We start from the raw sequence: 25807 nt of genomic DNA, 5'->3' as shown, positions 1-25807 counted from the left end.
TTATGCGTATTAATTTTTTTATCTTTGTATCGAAGCGGGCCTTGATTTGGTTGATCTAGTTGCCTAATTATTTTTTTATCACAATTTAATATTGTATATTATTATTTATCTGCATAATTAAATACTTTTGAAAAGGTAGATCAACATTCCATATTAGTATTACCAATTACAATTAAAACGCCAGGGTTACAACTGAACTATTAAATGGAGAATTTAGAGAGAATGGATTGGAACAAGGGGCCCCATAATATATTGGCCTTCTAGGTCCTGTGATTAACTCCTTTTCGACTCTTTTATGGGGGAAATTAAAAAAAACATATATATAAGGGAAGAACCATTCGGACGAGAGAAGAATTGCAGAAGGTTACTAGGCAAGCTTTTGGACTTATTACACACCAGTTCGCCCAATAAATCATTGTAACTCTGCGCAAAAGATGTTTATTGTGTGTTCAACAAGGAGGTGCTCAGTTTGAACATATTTGATGATTTTTTTTAGTAAACTATATTTGTCACTCAAAAAATACGTTTTTGTAGTTTTGTTCTTTGTTTATTGTATCGATTTCAATTGTAATTACTAATACTAATATAGAATGTGAATTTACCTTTTCAAAAGTCTTTAGTTATGCAGATATGGCTTTCTGGTACTTTTGTAGCTCACGAAAGTGTGAGACACGAGCGTGCTTCACTAACCGTGTCAACCTAGCTATACGAAAGAAGCTACGATCGTGAATAAACTAATCAAACATGTTAGATATTTCACGAACCAAATCAATATTGAATAAGAAGTCGCAGAGGAAATTCAGGTAAAAAAAGGATACTTTGCACTATTCTCGCATTAGAAAATATTGATTGACTTCCGATCATAATCTTTGTTGCATAAAAAAGTTCATTTTTTATGCAAATTTAGTATTTGATTATAAAAATTAATGATTGGCTTCTGAACCCTCCATATTACATTGGTCCGAGGAGCAAAATCAGGAGATTAATTTATTTAAACTTTCTTTACGCATTTTATCATTTTACTAATACTAAAATCGATGTATCGTAACCTTTAAACGCAAATATCTTGAAAACCGTTCACCGTTTCAAACTAAACGCAGAGCATCTTTTTTGCGTAAAAATGTACTAGCATTTTATGTCATTTATTGAAATTACAGTGTCTATAAGGATAAAAGAAGTACCACCAGTAGTACTGTCTATCCTGCAACCTAACCTAACTTCTAGAAATGTTCTTACTCTTAATAATTTTCTGTAGTGCGCTGACACATCTATTTCCTGCCATTCTTGAGTTACATTTGGATTCATTAGAAATACGACTTCTAGATATGTGAATGTATCTACTTCCTCAAACTTGTATCGTTTACCTCTTTCAGAATTAATTTGTAGACATCTTCCCTTCTCAAAATCCCTATCTGACCACTCCATAAATTTCGTTTTCTTCTCATTAAACACTAAGCCTACTTTCTGCGCTTGATTTTCTAGTCTTTTGGTAACCGATATCAGCTCTTTTCGATCTCTTGCTAAGATAACTAAATCATCGGTAAAGGCTAAGCATTGTTGTCTTTTTGTACACAGAAGGCCCTCTCTGTTGATTCCCGCATCTTTTATAACTTTTTCTAATACTACACTAAACAGTACTGGAGATAGTGGATCCACCTATCTTAATCCGTCCCTGATTATAAAATTTTCCGTTGTTTTCTTGTTTACTTTGAATTTTCATTTACTGTCTCTTGAAGTGTCAATTTTATCATCATGGTCAGTTTCTTGCTAACCCCTAATTCTGTTAATGCTCTAAACACCTCTCGATTAACTTTGTCATATGCCTGCTGAATATCGATAAATAGGAGTATTGTCTGTTTTCCGTATTCATAACTCTCCGATTGTATTTCTCTAAGGGTAAATATTTGGTCAACGGTACTTCTTCCTTTCCTAAATCCACATTGGTACTCTCCAGTTTTCTCATCTCCAACAAAACTCACAACCTCCTCAAATATATAAATATCTTTAATGTTTATTTTCAACCAACTAGACTCTTTTCCTACTATATCATATACCTAGTACCTCAACCGCAATATATGCACAGACATATATAAATTTACTAAATTCTAACTGTGGTAATGTGGTTTAACACATAATATAAATGTAACAAATCCGATGTAATCACCTGTAAAGTATTAATAGCGATAATCAATATTTTTATCAGACCGAAACCTTACTTGATAAGCAGACTTTTGTTATTTTGCGGCTTTTTGGCGTTCTAGATAATTAAATGTACAGATTACTTACCCGTAGGACATTAACTATGTCATTATTTTTATTAATTTGATCTTAACGTGATTTGTTTCTATATAAAAATAGCTGTATATTCACGTGATAAATCTCATTTATTTATCCAATATTTCGAAAGATATAAAGGATTAAATTTTGTGTACTTAATAAGGTATATTTTGTTAATAATTGCAAAATTATTATATGTATAGGAAAATCAATATAAGTTGAAAGACGACAAAATAAAAGACTGCACGTCGCTGGTGGTACTTTTTTAATTTGACTTTTAAGTGTCAAATAAAATTCGAAGTTTTGTCATGTATTTTTTGAAATACCGAGTGCGTCTCAAAAGTGGCTCACCCCTATAACTTCTTTATTTTTTCAGATAAAACAACTAGATTTGGTATGTTAGTATATGACATAAATTGGGATTGATTGACGTATTCAATTGTTTTCGGTCACTTCCGGTTTCACCGGAAATGACTACAACTTTTGATTTTTAAATGGCACCCTCGGTATTTTTTTACTTTATTTGATAGAAAATGACACTCTGAATCGAATGACATATCATATGTCAACTTTTGACATTTTGGCATATGGCCTATTTGAAATTGTAACATGCGGTTCATAACGACAATTTGACTCAAAATACCAAGTGTGTGGTATCAAATTATTCGTAAAAAATGCTACTGAACCACCCTCGTTCCATTTGAAAAAATTAAGATATGATTAAAAATACGATTTGAGCATCTTTTAACTGGCCAGAACAAGACAGTAAAAACATTCGACGATCAAATCTATTTTTCCAAGGCTTCTTGATTAAAAATTAGTGTTTTTAATACAGCCATGGCACTCTAGATTGAAATTTAAAATAGAATTTATTTTTGAGTGATTATGTCAAAAATTGACATATGATATGTCATTCGATTCAGAATGTTATTTTCTATCGAATAAAATAAAAAAAATACCGAGGGTGCCATTTAAAAATTAAAAGTTGTAGTCATTTCCGGTGAAACCGGAAGTGACCGAAAAAAATTGAATACGTCAATCAATCCCAATTTATCTCATACACTAACATACCATATACTATACATATCGTTGTTTTATCTGAAAAAATAAAAAAGTTATAGGGGTAAGCCACTTTTGAGACGCACCCGGTATACATACATTATTACTTTTTTTATGATTACTAACATTAACAAATTTTAATTAAATAAAGTTATTAGCAGGTTTTCTGAATGAAAGCTGAAAAATGTTAGTTCTTATTATTTAACATCAGTCTTCACTTTTTTTATGAGATTCTGAACACTGTAAACACTAATACTGAGCGCAGCTGAAACCTGCTGAAAGATCTATGTATTTTTAATAAAACCGCAAAACTAAAGCTTCTTTCAGAACCTGGCAATTAGTGGAATAAATTCGTAGTAATTGTCGTAGAAGTTTGTTCCTTTAATTTCAATGTAAGCATTCAGAACATCAAAATTAGTGGTAAACACTTTAAATTAGTAGTAAAAGTTATCAAACTTTTAACTTTTCCACTTTATACTTCAAAACTTGCGAGAAATGTCATTTTGGCCTTTGATTAACTTCCGTCAAGAGAAATTGTGGTTAGAAATCAAAAGTTGATTGTTTTACAAGCTAAATATTAAGTTTTCCCTATGGATACAACTGACTAAAGCAAGCTGTTGATTGGCATGGTACAAAGAAAATAAGGTATGATCTATAGCGACTCCAATTTCGTTAAGTTTACGCACACCACCTGTGACGTCATACGCCATACAAAAAAAGACATAAAATAGGGAAGAATTAGGACATAACCCCAACAGTTATGTCAAATCATCGAGCTTGACATTTAAAAAATTGTTTTCACGTTTATTGTGTCATCAAGGTGTCATCTGTTTGACAATTTGAAATTGGCGCGCGGAGCTTGCCGACCAATGGTGCCGTTTATCACCTGTGACGTAGTGACCAACCTGCGCAATATCATACCTTGTATTCTTTGTATCATGGTTGCTAGGATATTCTATTAATTTTAATTGTGTTTTTTAAACATTGTGAATGATCGTAAACTAAAAAGTATAAAGTGTAATCGAAACCACTAACTTATTCCACTAATTGCGAGGTTCTGAATGAAGTTTAACTCTTTCTACTAATTAGAAATGTCTACCACTAATTTGGACGTTCTGAATGCTTACATTGAAATTAAAGGAACCAACTTCTACGCTAATTTAAACCAGTAATTTATTCCACTAATTGCGAGGTTTTGAATGAAGCTGTAAGCAGCAATATCAATGTTTACCTCTTTAACGCTGTCCAACGGCAAGAGTAGGGTTCCCAACCGTCCCGGTTTGGCCGGGATTAACCAGGAATCAGAAAGTTTATCCCGACGAAAGTTTTGCCTTGGCCGGGACCTGGAAATTAAAAATAATATATTTTATTTTCTAAAGTTTAATATCTTGCTTCAATTATTTAAAAGCTTAAAAATAAATGTCCCGGAATCGTCTATGCTCAAGTTGGGAACCCTAGGCAAGAGGGGCTCGCCATTATCTTTTTCCTGTTTAAAATAATTGAGTAGAGACGAGACATGTTGTCGAGGGTCTAAGGGAAAGCATGATAAGCGCCATTATACTAATTTTACAGGAGAGCCAGAAAACGCTCCAATGTGACAACTACTCTACCTGTAATAACTATGCTCTGTAGAGAAAGAAATGAAATAAATATTTAACTTTCAAAATCAGAAAGATCTGTTTTTTTAACCAAAATACAAGATTATAAGAAAAAGGAAAAAGTGCGCTCAACGTTTCAGAGGAATTTTTAGTTATTAAAAATTTAGTTTGGTACCTATAGTTTCGCCAAATTTTTTTGATTTCTCTATAGTATACCGGGTGCGTCTCAAAAGTGGCTCACCCCTATAACTTTTTTATTTTTTCAGATAAAACAACGAAATTTGATATGTTAGTATATGACATAAATTAGGATTGATTGACATATTCAATTGTTTTCAATTTACTACAACTTTTGATTTTTAAATGGCACACTCGGTATTTTTTTACTTTATTCGATAGAAAATGACACTCTGCATAGAATGACATATCATGACATCAACTTTTGACATTTTCGCATATGGTTTATTTGAAATTGTAACATGCGGTTCATAACGACAATTTGACTCAAACTACTAAAGTGTGGTATCAAATTATACAAATATGCTGATGAGCCACCCTCCTTCTATTTGAAAAAAATTGAGATATGATTAAAAATACGATTTGGGCATCCTTTAACCGGCCAAGAAAAGATACTAAAAACATTAAACGTTTAAATCTATTTTTCCAAGGCTCCTTGATTAAGAATTAGTGTTTTTAACACAACCATGACACTCTAGATTGAAATTTAAAATACAATTTGTTTTTGAGCGAATATTTCAAAAATTGACATATGATATGTCATTCGATTCAGAGTGTCATTTTCTATCAAATAAAGTAAAAAAATACCGAGGGTGACATTTGAAAATCAAAAGTTGTAGTCATTTCCGGTGAAACAGGAAGTGACCGAAAACAATTGAATACGTCAATCAACCTAATTTATGTCATATACTAACATACTAAATCTCGTTTTTTTTATCTGAAAAAATAAAAAAGTTTTTTCTTAATTTCAACAATTTCTTTGGTACTGATGCTGTTTTTCTAAGTTGAAAGCGTATACCCTAGCCTATCTTTCAATTATACCTACTGTCACCTTTTTCTCTTTTATTTCTGAAATTCTTCCTCTTTCTTTTTTTCTTTAACTCACAGGTCCAAAACCATTCTAATGCCGGACTAACACAAACTTACACCACTCAAATAAAATGGTATCGGAGGAATCATGCAGATCAGCCAGCAGTGAAGAGAGCATCAAAGAAGAAACGACTCCCGAAAAGAACTTTTGGACCACAACGATATTAAAAGACATGCCAGTTGATGACAAAAACGATAAACGAATTTACGATGACTTCTTTATTTCCCAAATAGTCGAAGAACTGCTTGATCGAGCCTGGCAATCTTCTGAAGGAGATATAGTGATGACGAGAAGTAAAAATCTGAGTTCCCAGGAAAAGATAGCACGTGATCTTAACCGAAATACTTCGATAGTTGTCGAGGACTGGGACGATGAGAGTCCTGTAGAGTGTCGGAATGGGTTTCTTAATATTAGCGCGCTTCAGAGGAGTGCTAGTGAAAGAGTTATATCGCGAACTAAACACGCTGATGAAAACGATAACATCGAAAAGAAGACACCTAAAGAAAAGAAGAAAAAAAGACTATCTTTTCATCTTTTTGGTTTGAACAGGAGCAAATCAAAGGAACATCACAAAAACGACGAGGAATCCGAAAAATATGATAATTTCTCAACCCAATTACCCGTCTTTACCGGCGGGTCTCTAGGTAAATCGCGTAAGTTTGCGTCAGCTTTAGAACTAAGCAACCCAAAACCCGCTTCAACACTACACAAGTCAAACTCGGTTTTCAAAAAACTTCTACACATAGGTGACGATTCGACCAAGTTTCTGAAGCGGTCTTTGAGTTTTCGGGATGTGAGGAAAAAAGAGAAAGAACCGGTGAAAGACAAACAGCAAGAGTGGAAGCAGTCGTTGCAGTCGTTGGTGGAGAGTGATACTAGTGTTAGTTATAAGGACTTGAGTTTCATAGACTACGATGTGTTGAACGAGTTCAGTTACGATGAGCCGGTTCAGTTGAGGCCTGGAGGAAATGAGAGGAGTATTTTCGTGGGCAGGACCCAAAGTATGAGGGAGAAAGTAAGTGGAATATAATTAATAGTTATTTTTTATACAGGGTGGTCCGAATTGTATTCGGGAAACTTCGGCAGCATTTTCTGCACATAAAAATAATTAAGAAAGAAATATTTATTTCCAAAAATGCCTCATTTCAGAGATACAAGGTGTAGAAGTTTTATTTTTCAGTAGCGTTCGTATGGAATATTTTTCCGAATATTTTTTGAAAATTTTTGTAGGAAATATGATACGCCACGATTTTTCTTAAATAAGACATTATTTTTAGAATTCTCATTCATTTTAGAACAAATTATGTTTTTTTGTCAGATGGACGATTATATACTCGAATCGAAGTACACACTCGGCGAGGCGACCTGAAGCGTGCCAAAAAATTAACGATTTGTACATTGTTATTGGTTAGGACCGTCCTTTTTTGTCGCGCCTCGGGTCGCCTCGGCGAGTGTGTACTTCCAGCATTAGATGCATGGCGAAATTGCTAAAACCTGATATAATGTTTTGTACGGAAAATTCGATGTTTTTAATTCGTACATATACAGGGTGGCGCACCTCATTCGCCTCGGTTGATTATACGAAAACGGAAAGATGTAGAAATAAAATAGTTTATGGGTATACGTATGTGGGAAGGCAATGTGTACAATTTAAAATTATTTTGAATTATACAGGGTGTCTATCAGAACTAAGATCCATACTAAAGTTATATTTTTTCTTATGGAACACACCCCGTATTTTATTTCATTTTTCGATTCTCGGACATAAAATAAGGCATTTATTATAAGGGTTTAATATGTTTAAAAGATTTGGTTTTTGCGATATTTAAAGATATTTAAATATGCATGCTATAATAAAAAAAATGTCAACACCTTGTACATTACTTTTCAGGATTTGTTCTTGTGCTGACATTTAAGCCAGAGAAATAAACTTTACTAAAAAATTTGTTTGCTTCCTGAACTGTATACAGGAGTATCAAAAATTGCTGGCCAATTTTAAATATTTATTTTACATAAAAACTTCGTTATTTCAAATGCAATACTATGTATTTTTTTTAAATAAGTAGAAGCAGATTTAAATGCTCTTTCAAAACTGTATTAGAATTTCCTTTACCTATCTGGCTCAGATTTTAAATAAAAAGCGATTTTTCATTTAAATTGTAATCAAGATGGCTAGTGTCGCCATGGTAATTTTCTAGTGACACTTAGTAGCTGTTTTCAAAATCGACATTAGTTTATGGGCTATATTTAAATTTATAACAGGTTATTTTGTAAGTATTTATTATTTTATCAAGAAAAATGAAGCAGTATCTGCTGGCGGAAGAAATGGATATGTTACTAGTTATTTTATTTTGTCAGGGCAATTGCTTGTTGGTCTGCAGGGTTTATGCTCAAAGATATCCAAATATTTTTCCAATGAATAATTTTCTTCACAAGTGTTCCTTTGAAAAACTACTTTTTCTATTTCGCAGAGCTGATAGTGCGGTATATGAAAAACCTATTAGGCAGAAATCTGTCGTTGAAAGTAAACAAAAGGAATTTGCCTTAATTGGTACTTTTATAGAAATTCTAATACCGCATGTTGGCTGGGAAATGACGATCGATGACACCTCCCATATAAATTTACATATAAAATGACAGCGATCTTCATTTCATAGCCATCGCTGACGCCGTTTTTTTCGATCATACGGTATATCTACAAGTCATCGTAATATAAATCAAAGAACTACCTACTTCTTTATTTTTGCTGATAAAATAATAAATACTTACGTAAAATTAAGCTATTATGGGCAAATTAAATAAAAGTAAACTGTTATAAACTTTAATAAAGTCCATAAACTAATGTCGATTTTGAAAATAGCTACTAACTGTCACTAGCAAATTCCCATGGCGCAAATACGTTTAAATAAAATATACGACGGCCTCCCCATAAGAGCAATGAGAGGATTTACGTCCCAGTATTGAAGGAGGACAGAAAATGGAGTCGAATGGTTTCAAGACATAGGTTCATCCTTGTTTAGTCAAACCTCCTACAAACCAAGGATAGACTTGAAATTCTATAGCCATCCTTCAATATCGGGACAGGAATTTAAGCGGTACCCTCCGTATACTGTATTTTAAACGTATTTGCCATGGCGACACCAGCCATCTTGATTGCCACTTCATTGAAAAATCGTTTTTGGTTCAAAATCTGAGACAGATAGGTATAGGAAACCCTAATAAAGCTTGAAAGAGCATTTAAATCTGCTTTGATTTTTTTAAAAAAATACATAGTATTGCATTTGAAATAACGAAGTTTTTATGTAAAATAAATATTTAAAATTGGCCAGCAATTTTTGATACCCCTGTATACAGTTCATGAAGCAATAACATTTTTTAGTAAAGTTTACTTCTTTGGCTTCAAAGTCAGCACAATAATTAATTCTGAAGATCAATATACAGGGTGAGACAATCTTTTTTTTATAGCATGCATATTTAAATATCTTTAAATATCTCAAAAACCAAAACTTTTAAGCATATTAAACCCTTATAATAAATGCCTTATTTTGTCCAAGAATCCAAAAATGAAATAAAATACCGGGTGTTCTATAAAAAAATATAACTTTGGTATGTATGTTAGTTCTGACACACCCTGTACATTTCAAAATAATTTTAAATTATGCACATTGCCTTCCCACATATACCCACAAAATATTTTGTTTCTACATCTTTCCGTTTTCGTATAAGCAACCGAGGCGAATGAGGTGCGCTACCCTGTATGGAGTGACTCCGAAGATATTAGGATAAAACGGTGTTTTTCGTAAAAAATGTTGATACCCCCTATCTCAAAAGCGAAGCATATGTTTATATAAGAATTTTACCTTAAAAATACAAGAAAAAATCATTCCGTTAAAATTCGGATAAATATTCAGAAAGACCCTGTATTAAGGAACATTTTATCCATGCAAGAATGTTTAAATGTGTGAAGGTAGATCGAGTATCTTACGTACATATCTCCGATCGTACGGTATTTATTGTATTGCCTCCGTATTGTTCAGCTAAGCGATCACGATCGTGTGCCAAAAGAAACAAATTATTATTGTCATTAAGACAATGCTTTATATTGCATATTTGGCTAATTGAAAATTTGTTATGTCGTTTTCCAGAGCGTTTTGTTTACGCTTAATGTTGCCAAAAGTATCCGACGATTGACAATAAGCGCGTACAGACGAATTAGATCTCTTTATGCGGCCGAAAATTCTAAAATAGAATGTTTAGGAGATGGCTTAATCACCGCGACTTTACAGATCTATTGTGTGTCCCCTTTCTTGAGTTATAACAGGTTATAAATCATTATACAGTTTCAGGGATTTGACAAAAGCCAGAATCTGAGACGGCTCCACGGAGGCCAGCTCTTCATCTTCAACCTCAGCCGTACCAAAGTTTATGGCACGAACGGTTGTCGTCTCGGTGATAAGGTGTTCCAGTGGTTTCCCATTTTCCCCACAGAATCTGCATTGGCCGTTGTTTCTCAGCTTCAATCTACTGAGGTGTTCGGTACGGGGGTGTCCTGTTATGGTTCGTATACATTGGTGCGAGACGCCGGGAACGCGCAGCGCGCGCGCCGAGCGTTGACCGTACTTACACGTACCAATAGAGGCGAACGGGCGCGCGCGCTGCGCCGCGAACGCGCGCCAATGTATACGTGCCAATGTATACGTACCATTAGAAACACCGTGACAATCCAAAAATTGTTCTTATTTAAATTAAGGAAAATCTTTGATTTTTCTCGGGCGTAAGTTCTCAGGAACTTTTTCGAGTGAAGTTCTAAAATAACTTTGCCGAGCAACTGAATGAAAGAAACCCGACAATATACGAAACGTAGTAGGTGCCTGTCAAAATTAACTGTCATCTTTAGTTAATTTAACGCCAAAGTTTTAAACCGCTTTGTTTAAAGCTATACCTAATGGATCTAAGCCGAGAAAAATTTACCATCACATCATAGGTATGGAGAATTTAAACTTGGACGGATTAGTCTTAGCGACGATCCAAGAACAGGTTCACCAACAACGACAATCGCCCAGGAAAACGTCGATGCTGTACCTAGGCTGATAAAAGAAGATCAATATGTCACATATCCTGAAATTGAAGCATCAATGGGCATTTCTAAGATTTTAATTCAAAAAATGTTACATGAATAATTATCTGTGAAAAAAATAGTTTCTCGTCAACGGAAGCAATTAGAGTCAATTGGTGTCAAAAATTCTACAGCGGTTTAACACAGGAAACTCAAAAAACATATACAGTATTGTCAGTGGTGATCAATCCTGGATTAAATGATGGCTAATCCTAATTAACTGATGGTTAGTCTTCTAATAAACCCGAAAATAAACGTCAATCGACTGTTTGGGTGTTATCCGTTTTCGAAGTGTTTCCAAAAAGATGGTGGCGACATTTGCTTCAAAAGCGGGTCATGTAGCAACAATTCCTCTACAAGTTCAAAGCACTGTTACAGTTGGGTACATATCTATTTGTTTGCCGGAAGTAATTGCTGAGTTTCGAAAAACCAACACTCAACGAGGAATGATCCTCCACCAAGACGATACATAGCCATACAACTTGAAAAAAAATGGGGTTTTAAAGCAAGAAACATCGAATTGTTGGACCATCCATGTTCGAAATGTTTCAGTAACCAGAAGATGCAGTCAGCGCTTTAAAAAATGCAATTTTGAAGGTACCAACTAGCGAGTGAAATAACCGCGGGAATAACTGATTTCAGCTCCGTTGTTCCAAACAATAGTGTTTAAAAGTTAACCATTAAGGCAGGAACACTAAGTGTCTACGGATAGTCGTATTTGAGTCATGTTTCATGGCTAATCTTACTGTAGGTTTGCCCAATAATTTCATTCTTCTTGTTTAAAAGTTATATAGGTACTGTTTTTTTCTGCACAATTGATCACATACATACACTAAGAGAAACTATCAACCGAACAAAAGAATACGAAATTCCACTAGCCATAGCTTTTATAGACTTTGAGAATCTGGATATATCGACTCGATATATCCTAAGGCAATAATAGAAGCCCTAGTGAAACAGGGTATTGACAACGTTATATAGAAACTCTCGTTAATATATACAAAGAAGCCAAAGCAAGGGTAATGGTATATAAAACAACCCCAGAGTTCCCAACTGGCAAATGAGTACGTATGTCATCCACAGAGTCAAATCCCTCAAATGGCAATAGGCACGACACCTGGCAATAAAAACAGATAACAGATGGACCACCAAAAATTACAGCATGGTACCCACGAGGAATTAAGAAACCTAGAGTAAGACCGAACCTGAGATGGGACCATAATTAGGATATTAGGAAATTAGCAGGGATATCTTGGGCTCGCATAGCCAACAATAGACAACAATGGGCTCAACTACATAGAGAGTATGTAAAGGAGGCTACACCATAATCAAAAATGGTTGAATAAGCTGAAAATGATGATGATACTGTTTTTTTCTTCCTGTATATGCAAAATATAAAAGACAATCCTCGTAAAACATGTTGAATGTATAAATATCCGATAAAAACCAGGAAATATACGACTGAAAGAAACCGTAGCACCTACTTTATCGAAAAATCTAATCGTGGTCAGTTTAATAATAGGTTCAAGGATTGTAAACAATTATAACTTATGTTACGAAAATGTCGGGTCTCGCCCGATCTAGCCGCACTACACATTGATTTGGTCTTTCTGTAATATTAATAACTTATTTTTTTTGGCACAAGTTGGCTGCGCTCACCAGATTCGACATTTTGAAAATATAGGAACTAATAAATATTTTCTGCTGGATTTGCAAGTCTGCTACGACAATATGTTATTAATTAGTGTTTTTTTTTATTGAAGGCCTTGTCAGAGGATTAGAAATTCTTTATTAGATTTATTGGCGGAAATTTACACTTTTATCTCAATTATTGGCAAACATCAAAAAGCTTTGATATACTTGTAGTAAGATTTGATGCAAAAATTAGTTAAATGTTAAAGGTTTAATTTCACAGTTGTTTATTTTACAAAGAAATAAGTTGGTACAATTGGAATGCTAAACGGGAAATTAATATATTTAAAATTTTGGTGACAAATGATTACTTCAAAATATTATGAAAAAAAAACGGTATAAAACTGAAAAAAATCTAATCGAGTTAGTATATTTAAATAAAAACAAAATGTTTATAGTGTGTCTTACTACAAAAACAACAAAGATGCGTATTAAACAAAACATTTCATACAAAATAAATAATCTATAAAAAATAACTATTTCTTAAGCGGCCCATACATTATCAAACAAATTACGCAACGCAGGCTGTTGCGCAACGAGTTGCCAATGTATGATAGTGTTTGATGCGTTGCGCAATTGTTTGATGAGTTTCAAGAATATTTGAATTCTTTTGTGCAACAGGACTGTTTGCGCAACGCGTTGTGTAGTGTATGTGTGTGTTGCGCTTCGTTGTGCAATATTTTAGTTCTTTCATCCAAATTCTTTGTTTTCTTTTTCATTTTTTGATATCATCGACATCATCTAGGGTATATACGATAATAATTGACGCAATGGCAATTGAGGACATGATTGTTTCTCAAACAATGCACAACTTTTAATAAAAAGTTTGATCATAATTTTGCGTGTAAAGTGCATGGGTGAGGCAGTTGTGCAACGGAACGTTGCGCATCGCTTTGTTGCGCAACTTGTTTAATAGTGTATGGACTGCTGAATCAGTTGTGCAACGCAACGTTGCGCATCGCTTCGTTGCGCAATTTGTTTGATAATGTATGGGCCGCTTTACTTTTAAACTTCAAGAAACCTCCTGCATTTATTATTATACAGGGTCCGGCAAGAGTATGTCGGGCATCTGTAGTTCCTAGATTAAAAAATACCAAACGCCAAAAATACGCCAAACTTTCTAAAATATAAATTAATTTTTCTTTGTCTTTTTCTTTTGTCTTTGAACATTTTTTGTATTTAAAGTATTTCATAATTTTTAATGGTTTCGCAGATACACGCAGTATTATTTTCATTATTATTTCAACGGTCAAATACCAGAAAAATCATTGGGTGGCTTTGATAAAAATTTACTGTGGAAAATGCCATATGAAATATAAAACTGCGAATATATCTGCGAAATGGTTAAAAACTTGAAATACTCTAAATGCAAACAATGTTCATTTTTTAATTTGCCATCTATTGAAAAAATAATATATTGGGTGTTTCATTTAAAAAAAACGAAGAAAAATTATTTTATATTTTAAAAAGTTATATATTATTAACCCATCCATAGTTAACTTAAAAAATATTAGAAACTTTTTTTAGTGAAATAAATGGATTGGTATGGACGTCATCTGCCATTTTCTGTAATCGTCTGGCGAAATCTTCCCTAAATCGTAAAACAGAATATATCTACATTTTTCAATGACAACTTTGACTAAGTACGGGTAATAAAATTGAAAGTACTTGGATTTTAATAACAGCATTAAAACCCGACGATAAATTCTATTTAACTGGCAGAGAAACTCCATTCTCATTTTCAACAATGGAATAAGTGTCTCTCATTTGGGCTAACTTTTCGCTGAATGGAATTGTCTTTAATTTGGCAATTTTGAATAAAGAAAGTCGAGGTGGAATATCTAAAATGACGGTATTTTCGTTTCAATGCGAAACAGTTAAATTCCTCTAGTGTTCTGAAGAAAATTATTATTTGCAGAATTACTCGAATATAAAAACTCTTGTCTCTTTTGTAGCCAGGATATAAAAAAGGAAAAGTGTCCCCTAAGTTTCATATGAATTTTTATTCATTACAAATTTAATTTGGTAATTGGTCTGAAGAGCGGCACGCCCACTTTTATTGACTACTCTACACAGTATCATCATCATCATTTTCAGCTTATTCAACCATTTACAATTATGGTGTAGTCTCCTTCACATACCCCATTGGGGCCCAAGTTATCCCTGCTAATTTCTTATTATGATGGTCCCATCTCAGGTTCGGTCTTCTTCTAGGTCTCTGAATTCCTCTTGGGTACCATGCTGTAATTTTTCTCGTCCATCTGTTGTCCGTTCTTCTTGCCAGGTGGCCTGCCACTGCCATTTGAGGAATTTGACTATGTGGATAACATCATTACCTGGGTCTTTTGTCGTATCCACTCTATTCATTTACGGTCTCTCTTGGTTATTCCCAGCATGTTTCGTTCCATTAAGAGTTGTGCGACCTGCTCTTTCCTTATGATGTCAGTTTTAACTGTCCAGGGGTGGAACTCTGTAACGAAATAGCGATCGGTAGCGATGAAGAATACGGTCGCTTTCTGTTTAGTTTCTACTGCCAACCTACCCTAACCTTATTAGTTACAGAGTTCTAGCCCACGTTTCGCATGCATAGGCCATGACTGGTAGTACACATTGGTCGGATGTTTTTTTTCTTTAGATAGAGTGGCATTCTAGATTTAAATCTGATTGAGTTTCTTCCATAAATACTCCATGCTAACTTAATTATTCTGTTGATTTCTGGTAGTAGAGATCCCGAGCTGTGTATTAGTTGGCCCAAATATACAGGGTGGTCCGAATTGTATTCCGGAAACTTCGGCAGTATATTCTGCAGATAAAAATAAGTAAAAAAGTTTGTATAAATGTATGTCCTAAAATATTTACTTTCATTTCAGAAGTTTCATTTTTATTTCGATTTTTTCTAAATAATTTCTGAAGTAGCGTCAATATTTGGATGAAAATTGATGTCTGGGAGTTTCTTGACATGAGAAATTTGACTTTGGTGTCAATATGACTCCTACTAGTAGAGGGCAACACCTACATTTGTTTTAATTATTTTGAAGCGTAATAACTTTTGTCCCTACCTGTATAATATACATCTCTGTGACTTTTTACGTAAAAAATATCTCTTTGTAAAAATCGTTACGAGCAACCGTTCTTAAGATATTTAGAATGAAAATAGACAATACATGTCATTATTGACTAAAAATAAACATATTGAGTTATTTCACTGAAATAATAAATTTGGGAAATTTTTATTTTTTTAATTTATTACTTATATTTTTTTCTGCAAAAAATGATGATAAAATAGTTTCTGTTGAACTTTTGGCACAAAAACATTTCAAATTTATGATTTCAGTGTGATAACTATTTAGTCAACATGTTTAATTTATGGCAATGATGACAGGTATTGATAATTTCGATTCCAAATATCTCGAAAACAATTACTCGTAGCGATTTTTACCAAGAGACCATTTTCAAACCAAACCAAACCAAACAAAAAAGTCGTAAATGTATATTTTTTTACTCAGTAGTTTTATACAGCGTCCGTACCTGTATTACTACCTGTACCAAAAATTATTACTCTTCAAACTAGTTAAAAATATGTAGGTGGCGCCCTCTACTGGTAGGAGTCATATTGACATCAAAATCAAATTTTTCATGTCAAAAAACTCTCAGACACCAATTTTCATCCAAATATTGACGTTACTTCCGAAATTATTTGGAAAAAATCGAACTTCTACACCCTGTATCTCCCAAACTAAGTATTTTAGGACATACATTTATACGAACTTTTGTACTTATTTTTATCTGCAGAATATGCTGCCGAAGTTTCGGGAATACAGTTCGGACCACCCTGTATATATTCTACTATTTCCAGTGTTGTGTTATTTATTCGAGTGTCATTTATTTCTACTAGTTCGTTGTACATTACTTTAGTTTTTACTAAATTCATTTTGAGACCCACCTTATTGCTGGCTGTATTTAGTTCGTTAACTTCTATTTGTAGTTCTTCAGGACTATTGGTAATTAGGACTATGTCACCAGGGAATCTTAGATGGATAAGAGATATTCTCCATCAATTTTTAATCCTTTGTTGGTCCAGTCCAACCCAACCTAACCTAACCATAATATATACATATATAGCTTATATGGCTGGAAAGCTTAAAAATGGCGCTTTTTATGAAGTCATGGCCAACTATAGCTTTCATTTAAAAAACATATGTTTGTGTCATATGTCAAAAATGACAGGATTTAAAAAAAAACGGAGAACACATTCTCATCAAAAGATGACTTTAATCTGAAAACTTTTTATCTAAAATAAATTATAATGGAATTAGGGAGTATGTTTAAAATAGCTGAAATTGTATTTTTTTTTCGAAATCTCTTGTAATTTATAAAATTTTTCAAAAATCGGAAAGGCGAATATATTTCACGTCACAAAACTGGCATTCTTCTTCCATTTGACCGACTTTCCAGCTCCAGTAGTTTCCGAGATACCCATAAAGAACACCGTAGACAACTCACTCTGTATATTATGTTTCAGTAGCAATATTCCACAATAAGTTTTTAGTAAAATTATTATGCCATCATCGTTACGATGCGTGATTGAAAACTGAAATTGTTTTTGGCTAATAAGTACTCAAATAGGCGGAAAATTAAAATAGGCTACAGGGGATGGTAACTCGATATAAGCAGAAAATTGAAAATTATGATGAGGTGACATTAATAGATATCGACTGACCCGTATATTAATTGGCAATAAACTGTTTTGGATATTTTCTAAAAAATTTCAGTTAAACTTAAAACTAAAAAAAGAACAGGACACAATAAATTAACGAAACAAAATCGTATCATATCTAGAAAGATAATATAATTGCGCCAAAGATTAGGAATAAAAAAAAGGACTGTCATCGGCAAATCTTAGAAGGTTAAGATATTCTCCATCTATTTACGACCACGACTCGTCTACTTGGCAAGAAATACGCCAGTACTGTCGCGGGGTACATGGCAAGTATCCCCACCATCCCCATTCTGTAAACAACATTGGCAAGTGTGGCGCTCACACGACGTGTGCATTTCAACAAGTACGCCAGCACAAACATTGTTTAAACACTTGGCAAGTAAACAGTATAGTTGCATCGATGGATACCGGTCGTCCCAAAAGTGTCGTTGCTAGTGATTCTTTTTTCGTTTTAAGTTATTTTACTGAACACTGCAATACGATTTCTATATTCTTTATGTGTATAGCCGTCTATATGAAGGGCTCATTTCGTATACATCCATAAATTCCAAAACAGCATCATTTGAAGACTACACGGGAAAAACCAGCTTTATACATTATAACTGGAGTCGAGAAAAATGCAATTTAGCGTTTTTAAAGAAATATGATATTTTCGGTTGAATAATTAGAAAAATATATATATTACTACCAATTCTGAAATACCCAAATAAAAATGTCAAAATGCAAAACAAAACAGGGATGTCCAATTAAAGGTTGTATACAACCTAAACCTAAACTATTATTTTTTTGTTATAGGAAGAAAATTAATATTTATGTAGGTTTTTATCTCGGTTTTTATTAAAATACATAAATTTACTACATCATGTAATACTAATTGCAAGATGCGTGCTTGTCGCCCATGCTTAAGGATATCTCTGGTTTTTGCCGTTTACGCGTGGAATACTCTGTTTTTTCCTTTGTACGGCAAAATAACCAAGTTGTAATATCTCTGAGACTAAGCGTATTATTGCTTTCCTTTTTCTCGAATGACGTTAACATTTGTCTATAAAGTTGTATCGCTATCTTAATTTTTATGAAAATGTGACATATCTGGTTTTTCCCGTGTAGTCTTCATTTGTCCACTCCCTTTATTGCTGTGGAAACGATTTAGGTATGTCGCCAATATTGAAGTTATTAATGTAAATTTGATATTATACAGGGTGGTCCAAACTAATTCCGGAAACTTCGGCAGCATATTTTGCATATAAAAATAAGTAAAAAACTTCGTATAACTGTATGTCCTAAAATACTTAGTTTCGGAGATACAGGGTGTAGAAGTTTCATTTTTATTTCGGTTTTTTCTAAATAATTTCTGAAGTAACGTCAATATTTGGATGAAAATTGGTGTCTAAGAGTTTTGTGACACGACAAATTTGATTTTGATGTCAAAATGGCTCTTGTTTGTAGGGGGCGCCACCTAATTACGTTTTAACTGATTTGAAGAGTAATAACTTTTCGTCCGTACCTGTATAAAACTACTGACTAAAAAAATATACATTTCCATGACTTTTTACGTAAAAAATGTCTCTTAGTAGAAATCGCTACGAGTAACCGTTCTCAAGATATTTAAAATGGAAATATTCAATACATGTCATTATTGACAAAAAATAAGCACACGCGTTGAATAGAGTTATTTGACTGAAATAACAATTTTTTATTTTTCTAAATTAATCATAAATTTTTCTGCGAAAAAATGATGATAAAATAGTTTTTGTTGAACTTTTGGCACAAAAAGATTTCAAATTTAAGACTTCAGTCTAATAACTATTTAGTCAACATGTTTAATTTGTCAATGATGACAGGTATTGATAATTTGAATTTCAAATATCTCGAGAACCATTACTCGTAGCGATTTTTACCAAGAGGCCTTTTTTATGTAAAAAAAAGTTGTTAATGTATATTTTTTTACTCAGTAGTTTTATACAGGTATGGACGAAAAGTTATTACTCTTCAAACCAGTTAAAGCATATGTAGGTGGCGCCTTGAGTCATATTGACATGACAATTTTCATCCAAATATTGACGTTACTACTTAATTTATTTGGAAAAAATCGCGAAATAAAAATGAAACTTCTTCACCCTGTATCTCCGAAACTAAGCATTTTAGGACATACGTTTATACGAACTTTTCTACTTTTTTTAATCTGCAGAATATGCTTCCGAAATTTCCGGAATACAGTTTGGACCACCCTGTATAATCTATTATTGTTTTAACGTTTTAAATTATCCAAAATTAACTCGAAAAAAAAACACTACGATCCGGAAATAAACGGGACATACGCTATAACTGTACAATTATTTGCGCAGTCGTTTTTTTGCACCTCGGCAAGTATAGCCAAGGCTGGCCAAGTTTACACTTGGCAAGTGTACGAATAATGGTGATCCTTTGACTCGGGCTATGTATACCGCCAGAGAGTGGGAACGCGATGCGACGACTGACCAAGGAAACCGTTTTCACGACATGGCGAGTATATTGCAATGATTGTCAAGTACACGAGTCGTGAGAATGAGCCTTAATGTTCCTTTGGGGATATCGCGCCTCCCAGTCGTACTCTTTGCCAGTTGCTAACTCTGTGGTTGTTTTATATATCATTAATCTTGCTTTGGTTTCTTTGTATATATTGGCGAGAGTTTCTATATAAGGCCTGCCAATACCTTGTTTTGCTGGGGCTTCTATTATTGCCTTAGGATATATCGAGTCGAAAGCTTTGTCAAAGTCTATAAATGCCATGGCTAGTGGAAGTTCGTATTCTTTTGTTCGGCTGATAGTTTTTTTTAGTATGTGATCAATCGTGCTGCAGCCACTTCTAAAGCCTGCTTGTTCTCGTGGTTGTGCAGCATCTAGCGTGTTTTGTATTCTATTGTTGTATTATTTCTGTAAATATCTTGTATGTTACTGGAAGTTAGCTTATTGGTCTATAGTTTCTAATGTCTTCTTTGCTGCTTTCATGAATTGGAATTATGTTGGCGGTATTCCAGTCTTGTGGTATATGTTTTCTCCTTAGACAGCTGGTGTATATATTTTCTAGGATTTTCTAAGTTCTCTTACAAGTTCTTCATACGAGAACTACTGAGACGTTGTCTTGTGGTTTTTCTGTGTATCTTGATTTATTTGAATAACTTTGTATAATGCTATTTTTCCTACTAAATAAATTTGTTCGTTAAAAGTTAATCAGTTGATATGAAATAAGGTATTAAGCAAAGTGCTTCTCTCGTCTGTAACAGGTGCAGTTTTTTAGATCGCTGTAAAATTTAAATTCCTGAGCTTTGCTTCTAAAAATCGTCGAAAAGTCTGTGGAATTGTTTCGTAAAATATTTCGTTGGATTAACTTTTTGACGTTTTTAGATTGCAACCATTTGCATTCCCGTACGTAAATTTCCAAAACATTTTGTTCTTTATATTGGGTCATTGTTGGATATAAACGGAGGAAATGCAATAAAGATTTTATTAAAGCGTTGAATACAGAATCGGATAGCTGGATAATTGGTTTTTATTTTGCTAGAGCTATTTTTTACGACTGTATCTACATTGTTTACTTTTCTGGAAATATTTTCACTTTAACAAAGACAAATGAAACTATTTAAGTATTCCTAAGTTTATTCTCCAAGAAAATAGTCTACCAATGGGGAATAGTTTGGTTATACGGTTATACCATTAATATACCGCATCATAAACCTATACATTCACCGGCACGAAAAACAGACACCTTAAAATTTTGATGTATCTTAAAGTTTTATACCGGGTGCGTCTCAAAAGTGGCTCACCCCTATACATAACTTTTTTATTTTTTCAGTTCAAAACGAGATTTGGTATGTTAGTATATGACATAAATTAGGATTGATTGGCGTATTCAATTGTTTTTAATCACTTCCTGTTTCACCGGAAATGACAACAACTTTTGATTTTTAAATGGCTCCCTCGGTATTTTTTTACTTTATTTGATAGAAAATGATATTCTGAATAGAATGACATATCATATGTCAATTTTGACATTTTTGCATATGGTTTATTTGAAAGTATACCTTGCGGTTTATAACGAAAATTTGACTCGAAATGACCAAGTGTGTGGTATTAAATTATTCGTAAAAAAATGACTTTTCCAAATATGTTAATGAGCCACCCTCGTTTCATTTGAAAAAATTGAGATATGATTAAAAATACGATTTAAGCATTTTCTAACTGGCCAGGACAATACACTAAAAACATTAGACGATCAAATCTATTTTTCCAAGGCACCTTGATTAAGAATTAGTGTTTTTATTTAGCCATTGCACTCTAGATTGAATTTTAAAATACGATTTTTTATTAAGCGAGAATGTCAAAAGTTGACATATGATATATCATTCTACTCAGAATGTCATTTTCTATCGAATAAAGTAAAAAAATACCGAGGGTGCCATTCAAAAATCAAAAGTTATAGTCATTTCCGGTGAAACAGGAAGTGACCAAAAACAATTGAATACGTCAATCAATCCTTATTTATGTCATATACTAACATACCAAATCTCGTTTTTTTTTATCTGAAAAAATAAAAAAGTTGAGCCACTTTTGAGACGCACCCGGTATATTCTGTTCTGGTGGACCGATTTTGAAGATTTTTTAAGCAATTTGTGCTAAATTGTTTGACTTTTTACTATCTCTTTCTAACTTGAAAATGAAAGTGTCAATTATACGAGGAAAAACATAGTGTTGATATTTGGTGAAAGAAAGGAATTTAAAATCATTTTATCATCTAGCTGCATTTTTTTTTTTTGATAGTTCTTAGCAAAGGCATGGTTTTAATGTGAAAATTACGATGACATTAAGACTACAGGGTATTCCAAACTTTCACCAAAATAACAACATTTTGTGTTCCCTTGTATAGTTGACAGATCAGAACTTTAATTTTTAATTTAGAAAGAGATACTAAAAAGTCATTAATAAGTTATCTACAAATTGCTTAAACATCAAAATCAAATAATCATAATAAGTCAGTAATAAACCATTCTTAAATTATAAACAAACTGACATTACTTTTAAATTACTTTTAATCTCATTTTCTGGGTTAAACTAACCAGGCACATACGAAAAAAAGTAATAACCTCTTAACTCATATATGGGCTAACATTTACAGCTTCAATACCAAACAAGACAAAAAAAGATAATTGATTCGATTATTCTATCAAATCGAATGCCAAATTTCGATAAGCAAATAATGTATGCAGGTTTAAACTGACATTGACCTCAAACTACCAATAAGCGAGTGTTGTTTAGGGACGTACAAAAATATCGATATACTGAAAATTCGATGTTATAAGTGTTGTACAGGTGTCCCATTTTGGTTGAAATCATACGCTATCTCCGTTATTAGTGAAGATAGAAGGGTGCGGTTTGCACAAACCTGTCCCACTTTCTACGGCACGAAGATACCGTAAACAAAATTTTCATAACCTTCTTCGTTTCTGAGCTACAGGGTCTTTTTGAAAATTTTGCAATTTGGGACACCCCCGTGTCTCTGTTATTGTGAAAGGTATCGAGAAGGTGAAAACTGTTTATTGTAGAACTTTTTACGTAGAATACAGTGGCGTAGCCTGTTATTCTACAAAAGCAATATTTCTAAAGATATGAACTACAGTTATGTTTTCTTAAATGGAACATCCTGTATATTTATAAATTATATGATCTGGCTTGCAATAAGCTTCTCAAAAATATATATCACTCGATTTATTTTCACTATTTACTGCAATATTTAAAAGTTTTTTATTAAAAGATCATATTTATTAGTAGGCCATGATTGGTAATAAAATAAACTAAAGAATTATTAACACTATCTGTCTATCTAACTTAACTCTCTACCGCTATTTGTAAATCTTGGAAGCTATCGTACCAGAATAGATATTCCTTTAGCTAATTTACGTGAAGTATACTTTCAGCAAGATGGGGTCCCTCTCACAACTTTGAAAATATTAGAATTTTGTTAAATTAATATTTTCCAAATAGGTGAATTGGAACCAATAGACTCATACGATGGCATCCCTGATTCCCGGATTTGTCCGTTCTCGATTTGTGTATTTGGGTATTTTTGAAATATGGATATATCGTGGCAACTACAACAATGTCGAACACCTGGACAAAGCTTTAATAATGCAAGCTATTAGTGCAAGCTTTTAGATATTTGCAAACCCCCATCCCTTTATAATAAATTCCGTTAAGGACGGTCCACACTTGCTATATAACACTGCTATATATAGCAAAGTTATATAACATGTTACATATTTTTTAGACATATTTAGCAAATTTCGCTGCTATATAACTTGCTAGATATTATCCATTTGTAGTCGGTAAAGATCAAAAGATGTTGCGTAACACTAACACTGCTATTGTAACATGAAACAACGCGTCCAGACTTGCTATATTTCTGGTTAGCCGCTCATATTTTCAGGGACGTACGCGACAGAATCTTAGTGTGGTGAGCTGATATTGGTTTATTTATTTATTGGCCAATAATACCGTATGATCGAAAAAAAACTGCATCCAGTCGGCCTCTCGTCTAGTTGGCTTGGACATGACGATCGATGACATTCCCCATATAATTTTCCATATAGAATGACTATTTGAGTAAATACCATTTTCATTTTTTTGTTATTTCTCACGGCCTACTAATAATAAAATTATATATTTTAAATTTTCTTTTTAATTTATAGCAATATTATTTGCAATAACATAGCTATAAAAAAGTTAAATTATAGATTTCAAAAAATCATGGAAGATATACGATAAAATCACCCATACATCGATATTTCTTTCTTAAGAATATCCCTAATACTGGCTTAGGAGAAATAGTCGGCGTATTCTTTCAATTTGTTTCTTCGTTAATCAGTTGAAAGCAAAAAAAACACATAAATTAGACCGCGTGTCGATTGTTTTTACGAAACCCTCCATCTACATTCGTTTAGTAATTTCCTTTACACCTTTCGGCTGTGTTTCTAAACAGGCCATTGTTTATTTTTGACAAATGGGTTTTAAATCGACTCGAGTGTGGATTATGGTTTATTTACATTTGGCGTTTTGTTGCCAGCGAGTACCTATTGTTTGGTTTTGCGCAGTTTTTTTACTCCAAATATTATATTTCATTTTATCAAATGAACTTTAGGTTTGGTTGCTAGGGGTTGGGATTCTGTTTGATTCTCACTCGGAGGCCTTAGGCCCATTGCGATACCCTTCTATTATTGTATATCAAGCTTTTATCTCATTATTTCTTTGCGTTAAAGTACTTCCAGCTCTTCCAGCAAAATTCCCGATGTCGCTGATGTTGGTGTCTGCTGCTTCCTCTAGTCCCTCCAAAAAACTGTATCCTAAAGTTTTGTAGCGTCAGATTTCCACTACCAGACAATGACACAGCAGGTGCTCTATGGTTTCTTCTTCCACTCCGCATTGTCTGCAGTAGTCGTCGTCGGAAATCTTCCCTCTCATGAGGTTTCCTCCCGTGGGACAGCTTCCAATGATGACACCTACCTACTACCTACTATGCGTGCTAGGTTCTTCTTATACTCTAGCAGTTATTTTGTCTTTTTACTATACAGGGTGGTCCGAACTGTATTCCGGAAACTTCGGCAACATGTTCATTAGATACATTAGAAGTTTCATTTTTATTTCAATTTTTAGTAAATAATTTCTGAAGTAAAGATCAATATTTGGATGAAAATTGGCGTCTGGGAGTTTTTTGACATGAGAAATTTGATTTTGGTGTCAATATGACTCCTAACTAATAGAGGGCGCTACCTACACGTGTTTTAACCATTTTGAAGCATAATAACTTTTTGTCCGTACCTGTATAAAAATACCGAGTGAAAAAATATACATCTCTGTGACTTTTTACGTAAAATATTTCTCTTTGTAAAAATCGCTACGAGCTATCGTTTTTACTATATTTAGAATAGAAATAGACAATACATGTCATTATTGACGAAAAATAAACACGTTGAGTAGATAGTTATTTCACTGAAATAATAAATTCAGGAAATTTTTATTTTTTTCAACTAATCATAAATTTTTCTGCAAAAAATGATGATAAAACAGTTTCTGTTGAACTTTTGTCACAAAAACATTTCAAATTTCTGATTTCAGTCTAATAACTATTTAGTCAACATGTTAATTTATTACAGTTGGGGGTTGGAACCTTCGGTGTTACACAGCAAAATAAAACACTAAATCACCAC

At 33.3% G+C, this 25807-nt stretch overlaps 1 protein-coding gene across 2 annotated transcripts in view; it reads left to right on the top strand.

The window, feature by feature from the left end:
* The window catches only part of LOC115883354 (pleckstrin homology domain-containing family G member 5), a 432893-nt gene that overhangs the window by 105833 nt on the left and 301253 nt on the right, over positions 1 to 25807 (top strand). Inside the window, exon 2 of one of the 2 annotated variants that reach the window (XM_030901710.1) lies at positions 6060 to 7057. The exons of the other annotated variant lie outside the window; for it this stretch is intronic. Within the exon in view, the coding sequence (XP_030757570.1) occupies positions 6113 to 7057 (945 nt within the window). The 5' untranslated portion in view covers positions 6060 to 6112. The remainder of the gene's footprint in view (positions 1 to 6059; positions 7058 to 25807) is intronic. 2 annotated transcript variants of the gene reach the window in all.

This window comes from Sitophilus oryzae, unplaced genomic scaffold, assembly GCF_002938485.1.
Source record: "Sitophilus oryzae breed Bouriz unplaced genomic scaffold, Soryzae_2.0 scaffold_186_pilon_pilon, whole genome shotgun sequence".
Taxonomy (NCBI): Eukaryota; Metazoa; Arthropoda; class Insecta; order Coleoptera; family Curculionidae; genus Sitophilus; species Sitophilus oryzae.
Note: the sequence above shows the minus strand (reverse complement) of the source record. Positions and strands in the feature narration are given on the sequence as shown.